Below are 16,717 nucleotides of genomic sequence, written 5' to 3' on the forward strand. Positions count from 1 at the left end.
GGAGCCGAAAGCTACTAGTAAGGCCACCACTTTATCTAGATGGCTCATTGTTTTACTTTGAAAACCCAATAATTTAAATATTTAACGGTATGCTGCTTCATTTCTCCCTGTGGTGGTGTATTTTATAATTTACAGCATATTCTATATGGGGGAAGGGGGGGATTTATCAAGACCGGCTTATGAGTACGCCAGTCTAATATAAATCCCCACGCCTCTTTGTCAATGAAGTGAATCTGGTCGAACAAGGTCTGAAAATAATTTTTTTCTCCACAAACCACTTGTGATATTTTTTGCACAGTTAGACCAGATGTAGGCTTGATAAATTCTCCCCCCCCCCCCCCAACGTTGTATTTTTTTTCTAGATATTTGACCCCTTTTGGCGCAGAACCTTAAACCTGCTGCAAAATCTGCATGTACATCATCCACACATCTTTTTTTCTGTCCGGATATCAGGATCCTTATTTATGGTCACAAAAAAGAGCCATTGATTTTAATATGGTCATCCACACATCAGTTTTGAAAACAGATCTGTATTTGGCCACTGATCCGTTCTGCAAAAAAGTAGCACTTGTGCTTATACGGTCCGTTTTTTGCAGAACAGAGGCTCCAATAAAAGTTAAAGGGTCCATATTAAGTGATCGACAAATGAGTACACCATCAGTATCCCGTTTGTTTTTTACTGAAGCATTACTTGGTAACCACTAAGCAGGCTCCACCCTGTGACCATTTATTACACTCCTATCGTTTTTTGAGTATCCGCAAAAATGTATGCAAAACTGACGGTTTCTCCTGGACATCAATGATCTTGATTCCTGAGGTCCCAGAAGAAAAACTGATATGTGGATGAGGCCTAAAACTTGCTGATGTATTTAGTACACAAGAGCAGTTAGGGCAGTTTTGGGTGGTGAAGAGGTTGGTGTCCACACTTCTGGTTGTGAAGTTCTAGTGAAGAGCAGTAAGAAAATGGAGGGGTCTGGACTGGAGTCTAAATGTATTTTTATAATTGATCCAGATTTAGATGTGTAGTGTGTGGAGTGGATTAATTGTGGGGTCTGGATAGATTTGGTGGTCCAGTCTGAGAAGGTTGAGAAGTTTCAGCGGTGACTGCAATGGGGAAAAGTCAGGAGGATCGTGGACAGGTAAGTAATAATTTTATTATTTTCTATATACGCGACAAGGTTGCATGGACATCACTATACTGTATACTGATATACTGTATAAACAGCCCTTGCTGCATGATCACCTGGCTGAGTAATAGGCTCAGTAAGCCAGTGTTGATCTAGCAGGCCATTAAATACTTCCCTTAGCAGTGGCGTCGCTAGGCAGTTTTATTCGAGGCTCACGCGTTGATTGGATACACGCACCATGGCCTGGCGCAGAGGCTCCACGCTCCGCCTCTGCGCTGATTGGATTGGAGGAGCACATATAGGCGATACGTCAGGCGGGCAGTAGGTGAGGCTGCCGCTACTACCGCTGCGGCACTCATCTCACAGGTGGAGGTGAGGAGGCAGGGGGGATGCGAATGGACACACTTGGCCTGCTGGTTCCTTGATGCATAAGATGAGAGAGATGGTGTGTGTGTGTGTAGAGGGAGGTCAGGGGGGATAGTGTGTATGTGTGGGGGGTCAGGTGGTGTAGTGTGTATGTGTGTGGAGGGGGAGAGTCAGGTGGTGTAGTATGTTTGGGGGGGTGTCAAATGGCGCAGTGTGTATGTGGGGGGGTGGTCAGGTGGGGTAGTGTGTGTGTGACGGGGTCAGGTGGGGTATGGTGTGAGGGGGGATGAGGGTCAGGTGGGGTAGTATGTGTGTTTGTGGAGGGCGTCAAGGAGGGTAGTGTGTGTGGGAGGGGTCAGGTAAGGTAGTGTGTGGGGATGGCGGTCAGGTTAATTGCAGGCAGGAGGGGAACTTTATTACTATGGTTGGTACAGCAGGCGCATTAATACTATATAGGAGGCACAGCAGAGGGGGCATTATTACTATATGGAGGGTACAGTGGGCGCATTATTACTATATAGGGGGCACAGCATAGGGAGCATTATTACTATATGGGGGCACAGCATGGGGGCATTATTACTATATTGGGGCACAGCAGGGGACATTATTACTATATGGAGGCACAGCAGGAGGCATTATTACTATATGGAGGGCACATTGGGGGCATTATTACTATATCAAGGGCACAGCAGGGGACATTATTACTATATGGGGCACAGCAGGAAGCATTATTACTATGTGAAGGGCACAGCAGGGGGCATTATTACTATATGAGGGCACAGCAATAGACATTATTACTATATGGGTGCACATCAGGGAGCATTATTACTATATGGAAGGCACAATGGGGGCATTATTACTATATGAGGGCACAGCATGGGGCATTATTACTACATGGGGGTACAGCAGGAGGCATTATTACTACAGTATATGGGGGCACAGCAGGAGACATTATTACTATATGGGAGCACAGCAGGAGACATTATTACTATGGGGGCTCAGCAGGGGGCATTATTACTGTATGAGGGTGCACAGTAGGGGACATTTTACAATGTGGGGTAACACAGCAGGAGGCATTATTACTATGGGGCACAACACTGGACATTATTACTATATGTGGGCACAGCAGGGGATCCTCCATACAGGGGGCAACACACTTACCTATCTACTCACTGACACCAAGCAGTGGAATTAGTACAGTTTGGGAGCCTATAGAAGGGGAAAAGGGAAGGAAGTTGAAGGAAAAGTGTGGAGCCTAAGATGTGTGTCTGGCAGGTTCTGAAGAGATGAATTGCAATCATCATGGTGGTCTGGGCTGGATGGAGAGGAAAAGAGAAAGAGAACATCTCAGGTCAAAAAAGACGTCACCTGTGAGTCACTGTAATAATGGTTTTTGCATTCTGTAGAATGTTATCTGGTAGGAGTTCCCTGAGGTCGAAAAGTTGGGACACATTGGCCTAGAGGATAGGAGCTAGGACAGACCTCCCAGAGGCTGTGTGTACAGGGGGAGCTGTGAAGGAGCTGCCTGGGCAGTGGTGTGCACCACTACCGATGACAGTGACCCTGACAGGAGCCCAGGGCGGGTGGCTGCCTGTGTCTGCTTAGCCGCAATTATTATGAGTGGCGGCAATAGAGCTGGGCTAATAAAGCGGTCATTGGGGTTACTGTTAGGACTCGGGCCGTACGTTCGGCTCGGCGTCCATAGCAACCAGGATATTTATGTTTTTGCTATACTCTACTCTGCTGCTCCTGGTTGTAGCAGTAACCAGTGTTGCACTCCACCTGCTGATCAGCACTAGCTGTTTGCAATCACAGTCATTTGACTGACAGCTGACCCGCCCAGTTAGCTGTCAGTATCTGGGTTGGGCTGGGACTTCTAGTCCTATAAGTCTTTCACTCTGTCTCATGTTCTCTGCCTGTGATAGCCTGTGATAGTTTCTAGTGCCTTGACCTAGCATCTCCTGACGTGTTTATCTAGTTATTCTGACCTCTGAATTTCGTGACCTCAACCTCGCTTTTGGATTCCGATTTTCGTACCTCGCTGCCCGTTTGTTGCCGACCCTGACCTCTGACTTTTCTAATGTTGTGTAAGTCCGTCTTGTCTTGTTCTGTGTAGCACTTGTTACAGTATAGGGAACGTCGACCAGTTGTCCGCAGTTACCTAGAGCTGTTGTGGCAAGTAGGTAGGGCCAGCTAAGGGCGGGTGCCAGTTGCAGGGCTGCACTTGTCTGTTGTTTTTCCCAGACCCCTACCTGACAGTTACTAGCTTCTGCACTGGGTTCCTTCGCTAACCGCTTATGACGGCACTCAGAGGGCCAGTGACCCGGATGTTTTAGGACCCTAGCAACGCCCCTGGCCCTTAGTGATCCTATAACTTCCTGCTCCTAGTTTCAAGACAAAGAACAGATAAGAACTCAAATACATTTTAAAGTAGCGAAATTAAGGGTCCATTCATACCTACAGGATCTGCTATAGATTTAGTGTTGTAACATATAACACAGCATCAAAACTTCTGCAGATCCTGTACATGTGAATAGACCCTTAAGGGGTAGTCCCATCTCCACTAACATAGTTATACTTGTAGGTTTCTTCAAGTTAAACATTTTTGTAATTGCATTCACTAAGAAAACTTAATTTTCTCCTTCTCCTGCTTCTCTTTCCCTCCTTGTTGACAGCTCTTTGTTTATCTTACCGACTACCACTGGTCTGGCTGGTGTATATATAAATGTAATGTGTATATATACTGCACTATATATATATATACCAGCCAGACCAATGTTTTAAGAGCAGAGTGGTTATCGGTAACCTAGACAACGAGCCATCAACACTAGTAGGAAAAGAGCAGAATATCAGCAAAAGGGGGGGAAATGAATGTATTTCTAAAAATATATATCTTGATGAGACCTAAAAGATTAACTTTTAGTTGAGATGGAAATACCCTTTTGAAAAAAATTTATCAGACCCCAGACCAGACCCCATTGCGGTACCTTTTTTCCCCCTTACGTCCTACATGCAAGAAAACAATAAATAATAATAAAATAATGGTGCCGTTCCCCTGAACCATTACATTAACAGTTTAAGTTCCCAGATTTTCCACCCATACAGCAGCCATTTGGTATTTTTACCTCTTCTCCACTGAGTCCACAGCACAATGCAATAGCCACAGTGCGCACTTTTCTGGTTGCGTGCCCTCCACAGGATTGGCTGAGAGAATCAAGTGATGGCTGCTCACACACAGGGTCCCAGTCACAGGAGGCATTAGGGGGCAGCAGACGCGTACATTCTCCACTCGTGAACTCTGTATAAGATGCGAGAGCTCCATATCCTGTATCAGGAAGAGGCGCATGTAAATGTAGAGCTCTGCCTGTAGACTAATTTCCAATGATCTAGCAGATCTTCTCTTCAGAGAAGCAAAGGGTCACAAGGGAATGCTTAGTATGCATAGCGAAACAGGACTGATACCAATACTAAGTGACACAATATCCCTTGCCAACCCTTAATGACATATTTCCCTCAGACTATGCAACTGCCTGTTACCACTGCAGCTAAAGAGGATGGAAAGTTACTCATTGTAAGAAGGAAGTTGAGGTTTTCTTGACATAAATGTTAAAAGGTTTAACCCTCTCCTATTCCTATAGACGTTGTCATGTCATAACCTTTTATATACGCTGCATTGTATGTAAAGTGGCCCATATCAACTGATGCAAAATATCTGATAATGTACAGCTAGAGCTACAGTATATGGAGAGGCTAATAATTAGGGATGAGCCAGTTTATAGTACTAGCGAAGTAAAGCGCTTCGCTAGGCTCAGTGGTTGGCTTGTCAGCCTGCTGCCTTTAAACTTTGTGCAGCTTTGGGTGCTGAGAAAAGCTGTATCCAGTCCTGGGAGACTGGAAGAAGTTTCCCAGGACTGGATTCAGCTTTTCCAGGCACCTGGAGCGGCATAGAGTTCAAGGGCAGATGGCTGACAAGCCGACAGATGAGCCTAGCTGTAAATTTGCTCATCCCTACTAATAATATATCTGTGGGATATTTGCACTTTTACACTCTAGTTAAACCCATGTGCACTCTTAAAGAGGATGTACCACCAGGTACATACTCTTGAATTTAACACACCGATAGAACGCCGCCGTCATGAGGAAGCCGGTGCCGCGGTTCGTTTTTCGAACCCTGGCCCAGTTCCTGTGTATGGCGCCGTTCTATCCAGTGGTACCGGGCCGAGCTGAAGCACTGGAGGTCGGCCAGCCCGCCCCCAGTGGGAGGGAATTCCCTCCCCTTTATGACGCAGCTCCATTGATTCTGCTGGATAGAACGGCGCCGTACGTGATAACCGGGCACATCCTCTTTAAACATATTATTGTAGTGTAATGATACAATTTGTTTTTATAGCACCAACATATTCCGCAGCACTTTACAACTCCGTCCAAAACTTAAAAAAATTGTGCTGGCAGGGCAGGGTAGGGTGGAAACATAATAAAGAAGTCATACTTACCCACCCCCATGCCCCCACAGCACAGTGACACCACTTATGACCTGCGTCGGCCTCCTGTAGCTCTTTATACAGTGATGTCACATCTTGGCTGAAAAATTCTCACTCCACCACCACCACAGCCACTAACACAGTCCTTCACAGGACTTGAGGAAACAGGAGATTGGAGCCTGTCAGTACGCTGGTGGCGCTGTGACTGCAGAGGCACAGGGATGGGTAAGTATGATTTCCTTATTATTTTCCCACCCTGCCAGGCTTGGATTTTTGCGTTTTATGCAGAGTTCTCCTTTAATAGGTTTTTTTTTCTGTCCATAAATCAGACAGAAAAAATTGATCTGTGGACTTGGCCCTATATATAATATGTATGGCCACCTATCTTTTGTCTATGATTAGTTGTATTTTATATTAGGGCATCTGGTTTATTAAAGGGGTTTTCCATACAAATATGATTGATTGCCTATCCTAAGAATAGGCCATCAGTAGCTGATCCAGGGGATACCCTATGCTGGGCCTATGCTGTGAATAGGCCCAGATGCAGTTTGCTTCTGTCACTGGCCATGCCCGGTTACTGCATATTATTAATGGCATGTGGAGATCACAGTTTGACCTTTCATATACTGGGAGGGTTGCAAAATATTTGTGCAAACATAACCCTGTTTTTCTATTGTATCAAATACTTATTTCATGCAATAAAATGCAAAATAATTAAAAATGAAACAATGTGATTTTTGGGACTTTTTTTTTTTTTTTATAGATTCTGTCTCTCTCAGTTGAAGCATGCTTACAAAAGAAATTACAGACCTCTCCATTCTGTGTAGGTGGGAAAACTTGCAAGATCGGAAGTTTATCAAATACCTGTTTTCCCCAATTAACCTACCAAAGAGCGCCGGGTCACGGATCGGCCGGTCTCTAAAAAGATCATCCCGGCTGGTACTGCAGTACCGGCCGGATGATCTTTGCAGCCGCAGAGTTCTGAAATTATCAGCAAGTTAAAAGTCTCTAACCTGCAGATATATCCCTATAACACACAGGGCGTGCATTTCTTACCGTCATCCTCAGCGCCGGTTCTGTGATATTAGCAGTTTAATACACAGGCTATATAGGTGTTCTGTGCTCTGGAGACAGAACTACCTCCCCCAGTGCACCGATCTGACCCCCGGCCGACCCTCCCCTTCTAATGGATATCAGCAGATCGGGCCAGCTGGGGGCAGATTAGTGCAGTAACCCCACCATCAGTGCACCAAAACACCTTATCAGTATATGGATTTAACTGCTTATATCACAACTTACCTATATCCTCAGCACTTCGTGCATTATAGGGATATATTGGCAGGTAAGATACTTACACTTAAAGTGACATTGACCAAATAGTCTTATCAAACAAAGCTGTATCTTCCTTGTGCAATAAAAGACTGTATGATTGTTGGATTTCAGTAAATTTACAGGTTATTTACAGAATACTAGTGGCAGAAGTCATTCGTTTGCACTTTGTATTACTGAAACAGCTATTGACACTATGATAGCATCGCCACCTCGCCTGCACATGGTGGTTAAGTCATGGTGGTTCAGTGCACTGGGGGCACCTCAGTGCACCAACCCGCCCTGCCAGCTTTCTTCTTATGAATATTGAGGCAGATCTCTGCAGTGACGTTACTCCTGTCACTCATTACTGCAGAGCGCTGGATGGATATTTATAAAGAGGAGTGAACCAGTGGGGCTGATTGGTGCACAGAGGGCTGCCCTCCCCCAGAGCACCAAAACACTTAATGTATATATTAATAAAACAGAAGATTCAACAACAGCTGCACTGAGGATGAAGGTAAGAAGATTAAATTTAAAGAAATTAAGAAAAAAAACTTTCCCAGTCCTATGGAAACTTAAAGGGGTTATCCAGCGCTACAAAAACATGGCCACTTTCCCCCTACTGTTGTCTCCAGTTTGGGTGGGGTTTTGAAACTCAGTTCCATTGAAGTAAATGGAGCTTAATTGCAAACCACACCTGAACTGGAGACAACAGTAGGGGGAAAAGTGGCCATGTTTTTGTAGCGCTGGATAACCCTTTAACAGCAGGTTACAGTCTTTTAACTTGCTGTTAGTTTGCCTTTAAGAAGCTGGATGATATAAAAGCATGTGGTAGGCTGAAAACAAATACTTGATTCCCTTGTTAACATTCCTATTCAAAAACCAAATACTCATCATAAGGTTGAGTGGACCATAAAGTACACACAAGTGGTTAAATGGCTGGAACATTCTGCTGTGTATTAACATTTACTCTTTGGCCACAAACTGGACCCAGGAGCGGCTTTACGGGGCATGAGGATAGTTAAGTTTACTTTGTTTATTGTTTTCCCGCGCCCCAGAAATACGGTACCAGCAATGGAGGCTGAAGTGGATCCCTATCCTTTTCAATGATAAGTCCCCCTTTTGTCTCATTAGCTTACACCCTAAAGTGTCTCCAGTTTTATCTCCTATTGAGGACATCTGGGACGTCATTGGTTTGGTTGGCAATTTCAGGGAGCTGCAAGCAGAATATTTTGCTTCCATTTTTTCATTATTTGCATATCATTAACATGCATGGCCCAAGGATTCATAGAACACCGGAGAGAGTTTCCTTGTTCCGAGCACGGCTCCTTCTAGGCATCATACAGGGTATATAAATCCCGTCTGGGGTGTTTCTTGCATTAGCATACACAAGTCACCAGACTTTTGTCAAGCAGGATGAGATTGTTCTTATGTTACTTACATTTTGTTTTTATCTAACGGTAACAGTGAGCATTGTCTCTTGTAACGTTTTTGATCTTTTGTGGCAGGATGTTGTAAAGGTGGTTTTGTAGGTTTTTATAGGTAGACTAGAAGCTTAGAGCAAGTACCCAGCCTCTCCAGAATTAATTTTTTGAAGTATTTCCTCTCAGGTTAAAAATTAAGCTCCATTACAATTTCTAATCTCTTCCTAATTTTTAAATTCATTATTATTATATAGTAATAGATTACTTCAGTCCAGGGGCTACTACTACTACTCCTACTGCTGTAGCAGCCATAGTGGCTGCTATGGGGCCCGCCACATCAGAAGGCCCGGTGACCCGCTCCTGCAATGCTCTAGGCCCCTGAGCTGTCATCATTTTCAGCACCAAGTGGCCGAGCGGGCCTCCCAGGATCTGCAAATATCCCTTTAACTGCAAGCGCTCCTGACAATTACTTGCAGTTATGTAGTTATGATTACACTTGATGGCTTGATCGTCAGTCAAGAAGGGTGGGGGGCAATCAAAAATTTATATGGGGCCCAGTCATTGCTAGCTACGTCCCTGGCTAGTCACTAAATAGTATTTTATGGGCAGATACAGCAATGGTCACATAAACAGATGTTTTAGTGGCCATGTGATACGGTCCTATTACATGGACAGACTATGGCACGATCATTTTAGTAAACAAGCACCGATCTGCTAGATTGGGGCTCGTTTACTGGACCTATTAGACAGCCCAATAATCGGGCAGCAAGGGCTGCATGGACATTGTAGCCCTTGCCCAAACACCTGATGCCTTACCTCTGCCTGCTCCTGGTCTTCTCTCCTGTGCTCCACAGCTTCCCGGTGACCCCTGACCTTCCTCCTTACAGGCTGCTCAGCCAATCACAGGCCAGGACCGCTGCGGCCTGTCAGCTGACCGGGAGCGGAGAGAGGTATGGTATCATGTATTTTGGCAATTGTCAACTGTCGGCCGTGCATCGCTATTACACGTAGAAATGCGCGGTCGGCGCCCAGCGATTTTAGGTCAAAACCTAAACCAATGACCAGCCCATGATCATTTCATCGGCTGATCGTTGTTTCTATTACATGGAGCGATTATCCCATTCGCCCGATTATCACTCTGTGTAAGAGGGCCCATTGGTGGTGAGCTACCTGGAGAACAGCTAGTTTGACGCATACCTACAGTATGTGCAAAAAAGAAAAACAAAGAAACAATTGGTCCCGGCAGTTGTACAGGAGGTTAGTTATGTTAGGAATATGTAGAGTATGTAATGTTCTTAGCATTTCACCCAGCCGCTTCCCTTCCTTTTCCTGTTTTATTGACTTCTTCCCAGTACGTACCCCAGCCCAGGGTCATCTTTAAATAGATGATGAACGTGTTAATGACTTTTCCTCTGCATGCTGATCATCAGGAGATACTTTTATTGTTCTCCTGCACATTGGATAAACTTAGATACAGGGTGCAGTTTCCTGAAGAAGTGGGAGGATCTTACAGGCGTAATAATAAATCATAAAGACTCATAAAACACAGTGTACAAACCTGGAGCTGAAAGGCATTAGGAAGTAACAGCCCACAGCTTTCACGGGAATACATGGGTCTTGTTTATGCTCATACTTCACAAGTGTGGATGAGTTTTAACTACATTTTGGAACCATACTTCATATATTTTATTCCAGGTTTGCTCATAAACTCCTTTACATCTTTGTGACTTTTTAAAACTGATATAACTGTACACAGCCATGTCTTTTAGCCCAGTTATATTCAATGAGCTGTGTGAAGATGAGGAGAGTGATACAGCTCCTGATTTAGAGTCCGTTAAAGCCCTGGCAGCCAGACTGAAGCTTCAGACCCGTCGACCTTCATACCAGGAATGGACACAACGAGTACAAGCCCGACCTTGGACAAAAAATCGAGGTGTTGTCCAAGAGAAAGTATCTTCCAATCAAGACCAAAGCACCACGAAAAACAGTATATGTGGGTTCAGCTCCATAGATGAAGCTTTACAATGGATTAGAAAAGAACTGGTAAGATTTTTTTATTTAAGATATTGTCATGCAGTAATTATAATATAATGTATAGAGTGCAATATAGGAAGATTTCTAAATTACTTTATTGCAGATGTTTACAGCAAAAATGGTTGTGTGCATGATGCCTCACACGTATTCCACTAGTGGTCCACAGCATATAGCAGCAAAATTAAAGTCCACTAAGTGTCTCAGGTACCAAGTTTCTGTGGGTTGAACCATCAACTTTACTATACATGATTATTGAAGTTAAAGCAGCACTCAAAATTACAATACAAAACTACAATAAAGTCAAGCAAGTGATAGAACCATGCTAGTGTACAGTGGCGTAGCTACCATAGGGGCAGGGTAGGCAGTTGCTATGGGGCCCATGGGGGAGGGGGCCCGGGGATGCACAGGGAAAATAAGAGTCTCCTGTGTCCTTCTGCTTAACCCCTTTCTGTGTTGCAGCATGTAAGAGCATGCAATTTTGGGTCACTTACTCACAGCAGCACATAAGGGGTTAAGCAGAAGGTAGTCTGCTCCTGCACCTATGTATTAAACCATAAGGGTTCCAATGGGCCCCTTGAAGTTAAATACAGAGGACTGACAGAGCAAGCAGCCATTGGCTCTCTGCTCTGCCAGTCACTTTGTAGCTGCAGGCAGGATTCTGCCTCTGGTCACAAGAGATTTTATTTTTTGGCCACATCACCGAGCCTATATAAATATATATATATATATATATATATATATATATATATATATATATGCAGCACTTTGTGTTGGTGTACAGTTATTTGCTATGGGGCCCCATGAATCCTAGCTACGCCCCTGCTACTGTAAATATTTATCAATGCTAATTAATGTTTTCAGGGAGATTATAATAGCATCAATTCATTTAGGAGTCACCATCATTAAAAATAACTTTTGACATGTCATCAGGCATGTAAGTAAGTTATTGATTGTAACGGGTTTCACTGCTCAGACGACTGCGATCAAGAGATATAGCCAGGAAGAGAGTGTGGCATCAGCATCATCCACCCCCCCCCCCCCCCCCCCCCCCCCCGGCTTTATCTCCGCTACAGATAATTCCAACAAAGTCTAAAAGGCAACATTGTCAGAATTAGCCATTGGCTGAGTAGTGAAAGACATGGCTGCTGTCAAAAGTTATTTTTAATGACACATACTCTTTAGTTTAAAAAGTATATTTTGCAATGAGCAGTTATATCATACTTTGTATAGCAGTACACCAGATTATTAGGCAAGTGTATGTGTATGTAGTGTACAATCCATATGAATACATGGAATGGATCCATATTAGAGATGAGCGAATATCGAGTATGCTAGAGTTCGTCTGAACCAGAGCGTTCGGCATTTGATTAGCATTGGCTGCTGAAGTTGGATAAAGCCCTAAGGTTGTCTGTAAAACATGGATACAGCCGATGACTATATCCATGTTTTTCAGATAGCCTTAAAGCCACCACTAATCAAATGCCGAATAGAGATGAGCGAACCTGCCGAGGTTCGGGTTCGTATGAACCTGAACTCTCGGCGTCTGATTCCCGCTGTCTGCAGGCTCTGTGGAGAGGGTGGATACCGCCGGAGTACCGCCTGGAAAACTGGGATACAGCCTATGGCTATGGCTGTATCCCAGTTTTCCAGGCGGTCGTCCGGCTGTATCCACCCTCTTCACGGAGCAGCCAGACAGCGGGATTCAGACGCCGAGAGTTCAGGTTCATACGTACCTGAACCTCGGCAGGTTTGCTCATCTCTAATGCTGAACGATCGGGTTCGGACTAACTCAAGCATGCTTGATATTCGATATTTGTCACCTACAAGCCAATGCGATTCATCATTTGGAGTCATGTGTTGGAAAGGGAGTCAGTTCTGTTTACAACTGCACTTTCTAGGGAGATTAAAAAAACAATCCCCAAACCCATAAAACTGCTGCCAGTGAGACACATACATTATTTTAAAGGGGTTATCCAGCGCTACAAAAACATGGCCACTTTCCCCCCTACTGTTGTCTCCAGTTCAAGTGTGGTTAGCAATTAAGCTCCATTTACTTCAATGGAACTGAGTTTCAAAACCCCACCCAAACTGGAGACAACAGTAGGGGGAAAGTGGCCATGTTTTTGTAGCGCTGGATAGCCCCTTTAATTGAATGGTGGAGCAGTGAAGGGTGAATAACACTAGCGGACAGTTTCCCTGCAGATAACACCTAATTCCTGGGGGATGGAGTAGTGGTATATGTTGTGACTGGTAAAAATGCAGGTGGCTACTAATTTTGTTTGATTATGTTTGTTAAAGCCTACAAAATCCCTTTAAATTTCTCTCTACACTGTTCTGACTTGGTATTGTGATCATACTAAAAGTGTATCTTGATGTTTTATACAGCAGGAGATGCAGGCATCAGACCATCTGCTGGCCCGACAACTTATGCTATTACGATCCCGAATTTCACAGTTTAAAATAGAGCAGACCTGCGAGAGGCATAAGGAGATGCTAGACGATGCTACTTTCGACCTTGAGGATTGTGATGAAGACTCTGATCTGCTCTGCAACATCCCACCACGAGCCGCCTTCTCTCTTTCGACTCCACTAAAACACATTGGTGTCACACGCATGAATATAAACTCTCGAAGATTTTCACTCTGCTAAAATATACTCATTATATGTAAATGGAAAGAAATATTACTACCATAGATTAGATAAAATGCTGATGCTAAATACATTTCAAAATAGCTTTCTAGGAATTCAGTGTACTGTGTAATGTGTTATGTCATGATTGTAGCTTGGGGAGGATAATGGGCATCTGCCAGGGAGTGCGCCAACAAGCCACTTGTTTTTTGGCCCCTGAACTTAGAAACAGGCCAGGGGTGTACATATGTGGAATTATGGCTACTTGCAGGGCCAGATTAAAGGGAGGGCACCTGGGGCATGTGCCTAGGGGCCTCCACCAGCCCAAACCCCGAAGCAAGATTCTTGGTGATAGAGGAGACAGAAGGGAAACATGCACATGGTAAATCCTGACCTAAAGAAGAATTACATAAACAGTAGAGGATGCACAAGGTCACTTAAAGGGGTTATCCAGCGCTACAAAAACATGGCCCCTTGCTTCCAGAGACAACATGACTCTTGTCTCCAGGTCAGGTGCGGTTTGCAATTAAACTCCATTCGCTTCAATGGAACTAAGTGGCAAACTTCACCCAAACTGGAGACAAGAGCGGTGCTGTCTCTGGAAGAAAATGGTTATGTTTTTGTAGCGCTGGATAACCTCTTTAAGGCCCTATTACACAAAGCGATTATTGGCCATTACGGACAAAAATCGCTTTGTACAATAAAAGGCAATTATCCGATCGTTGTGTGTCGTTGTCTTTCAACATGTTGAAAAACAAAGGACTAGGGGCTGCAATGATCTGCTCTCTTCCCACCATGCAATAGTATCGGCAGCAGCAGACTGTCGCTATCTCCTATGATCATCTAAAGATCGTCCAGGGAGCCCCCCCCAGCTCCGCCCCACCCCCGCCCCTCCACTTATCCACTCGCTGGTGGCGAATGTAATAACACCGGCAGCGAGTGGGGAAGGAGGAGCAAGCGAGTGCTAATCTGACAGGTCGGCGCTCGCTTGTTCTCAGAGACCTCCCTGTGTAACAGGGGTTTTACTCTGAGTGCTCCTGAGTGCCTTTTCCACTGTCTGTTACTGTCAATGGGTCTGAGGAATAGGAGAAGGGAGGACCCTGCAGCCACAGCGCGGATTAGGTGAGTATTATGTTTTTTTTTTTTTAAGGGGCACAGCAGGGGGCATTATTAGTTCATTGGGGGCACCTCTGGGGGCATTATTAGTATATGGAGGCCACCCCAGGGCATTATTAGTTCATGGGGGCACCTCTGGGGGCATTATTAGTATATGGGGGCACCTCTGGGGGCAATATTAGCTCATGGGGCCACCTCTGGGGGCATTATTAGTATATGGGGGCACCTCTGGGTGCATTATTAGTTCATAGGGGCACCTCTGGGGGCATTATTAGTTCATGGGGGCACCTCTGGGGGCATTATTAGTTCATGGGGGGCACCTCTGGGGGCATTATTAGTTCATGGGGTCACCTCTGGGGGCATTATTAGTATATGGGGGCACCTCTGGGGGCATTATTAGTAAATGGGGGCACCTCTGGAGGCATTATTAGTTCATAGGGGCACCTCTGGGGGCATTATTAGTATATGGGGGAACCTCTGGGGGCATTATTAGTTCATGGGGGCACCTCTGGGGGCATTATTAGTTCATGGGGGCACCTCTGGGGGCATTATTAGTTCATGGGGGCACCTCTTGGGGCATTATTAGTATATGGGGGAACCTCTGGGGGCATTATTAGTTCATAGGGGCACCTCTGGGGGCATTATTAGTTCATGGGGTCACCTCTGGGGGCATTATTAGTATATGGGGGCACCTCTGGGGGCATTATTAGTATATGGGGGCACCTCTGGAGGCATTATTAGTTCATAGGGGCACCTCTGGGGGCATTATTAGTATATGGGGGAACCTCTGGGGGCATTATTAGTTCATGGGGCACCTCTGGGGGCATTATTAGTTCATGGGGGCACCTCTGGGGGCATTATTAGTTCATGGGGGCACCTCTGGGGGCATTATTAGTATATGGGGGAACCTCTGGGGGCATTATTAGTTCATGGGGGCACCTCTGGGGGCATTATTAGTATATGGGGGCACCTCTGGGGGCATTATTAGTTCATAGGGGGCACCTCTGGGGGCATTATTAGTTCATAGGGGGCACCTCTGGGGGCATTATTAGTTCATAGGGGGCACCTCTGGGGGCATTATTAGTTCATAGGGGGCACCTCTGGGGGCATTATTAGTTCATAGGGGGCACCTCTGGGGCATTATTAGTTCATGGGGGCACAGCGGTGGATCCTACATACAGGGGGCACAGCAGGGGACCCTACATACAGGGGGCATCACACATTCCTACTCGCTTTACTGCACATAACACCAAACAGCGCAGTTGCTTTGGGAGCCGACAGGAAGGAGAAAGGAAAGGAAGTTGCTAGAAATGTGCGGAGCCTAAATTGTTTGTCTCGCAGGTTCTGAAAAGATGAAACATATCTGGAAGGAATCATCATGGAGGAATGGACTGGATGGAGAGGAAAAGGAAAAGTGACTCCTCAGATCAAAGAAGACGTCACCTGTGAGTCACTGTATGACAGTTTTCTTATTTTGTAGAACATTATTTAGTAGGGGTGCCACGAGGAAAAAATTTTCCAAGTTGTGCCCCGAGGTGGAAAAGGTTGGGAAGCACTGCCCTAAGACATATTCTTTTTGATTTTCTAATTGTAGAATTGTTATTTTTTTATTAGAAGTAAATGTATATGGTGGCAGGTATACCTAAGCTGTTAGCATGCTCTGTTAGCACCATTTAAAGGAGAACTCAAGCGAAAATTTTTATTAACGTATTGTATTGCCCCCCAAAAGTTATACAAATCACCAATATACACTTATTATGGGAAATGCTTATAAAGTGCTTTTTTCCCTGCACTTACTACTGCATCAAGGCTTCACTTCCTGGATAACATGGTGATGTCACTTCCTAGATAAAATGGTGATGTCACAACCCGACTCCCAGAGCTGTGCGGGCTTTGGCTGCTAGAGAGGATGATGGCAGAGGGATGCTCAGTGGCCCTCCAGTGCCCTGTGTCCCTCAGTGTCCCCCTGCCATCATCCTCTCCAGCAGCCACAGCCCCCACAGCTCTGGGAGTTGGGTCGTGACATCACCATTTTATCCAGGAAGTGATGCCTTGATGCAGAAGTAAGTGCAGGGAAAAAGGAACTTTATAAGCATTTCCCGTAATAAGTGTACATAACTTTTGGGGGGCAATACAATACTTTAATAAAAAATTTCGCCGGACTTCTCCTTTAAGGATACACTTTGCAGTTGCCACACTGACATTGGAAACTATTGACTGGAGATGACAT

At 45.0% G+C, this 16,717-nt stretch overlaps 2 protein-coding genes across 5 annotated transcripts in view; one reads left to right on the plus strand and one right to left on the minus strand.

Moving 5' to 3' along the window:
• Positions 1 to 16,717, minus strand: part of LOC138793061 (myotubularin-related protein 9-like) — a 44,146-nt gene that overhangs the window by 21,000 nt on the left and 6,429 nt on the right. The window contains exons 1-2 of one of the 4 annotated variants that reach the window (XM_069971343.1): positions 4,619 to 4,691; positions 2,655 to 2,808 (exon numbers count right to left, since the gene is read on the minus strand). Coding sequence is in view for 3 of the 4 variants with exons in the window: in XM_069971340.1 (XP_069827441.1) it covers positions 4,619 to 4,839 (221 nt within the window). In the remaining variant the exon portion in view is untranslated. Of the gene's footprint in view, positions 1 to 2,654; positions 2,809 to 4,618; positions 4,951 to 16,717 lie in introns of those variants that run through there. The other 3 variants (XM_069971342.1, XM_069971340.1, XM_069971341.1) reach the window with 3 other exon arrangements.
• FAM167B (family with sequence similarity 167 member B) lies at positions 10,435 to 13,473 on the plus strand. The gene is made up of 2 exons (XM_069971346.1): positions 10,435 to 10,752; positions 13,129 to 13,473. The coding sequence occupies exons 1-2, from the start codon at positions 10,468 to 10,470 to the stop codon at positions 13,390 to 13,392; spliced, it is 549 nt and encodes a 182-aa protein (XP_069827447.1). The 5' UTR covers positions 10,435 to 10,467; the 3' UTR covers positions 13,393 to 13,473.

Source organism: Dendropsophus ebraccatus, chromosome 5, assembly GCF_027789765.1.
Source record: "Dendropsophus ebraccatus isolate aDenEbr1 chromosome 5, aDenEbr1.pat, whole genome shotgun sequence".
NCBI classification, from domain to species: domain Eukaryota; kingdom Metazoa; phylum Chordata; class Amphibia; order Anura; family Hylidae; genus Dendropsophus; species Dendropsophus ebraccatus.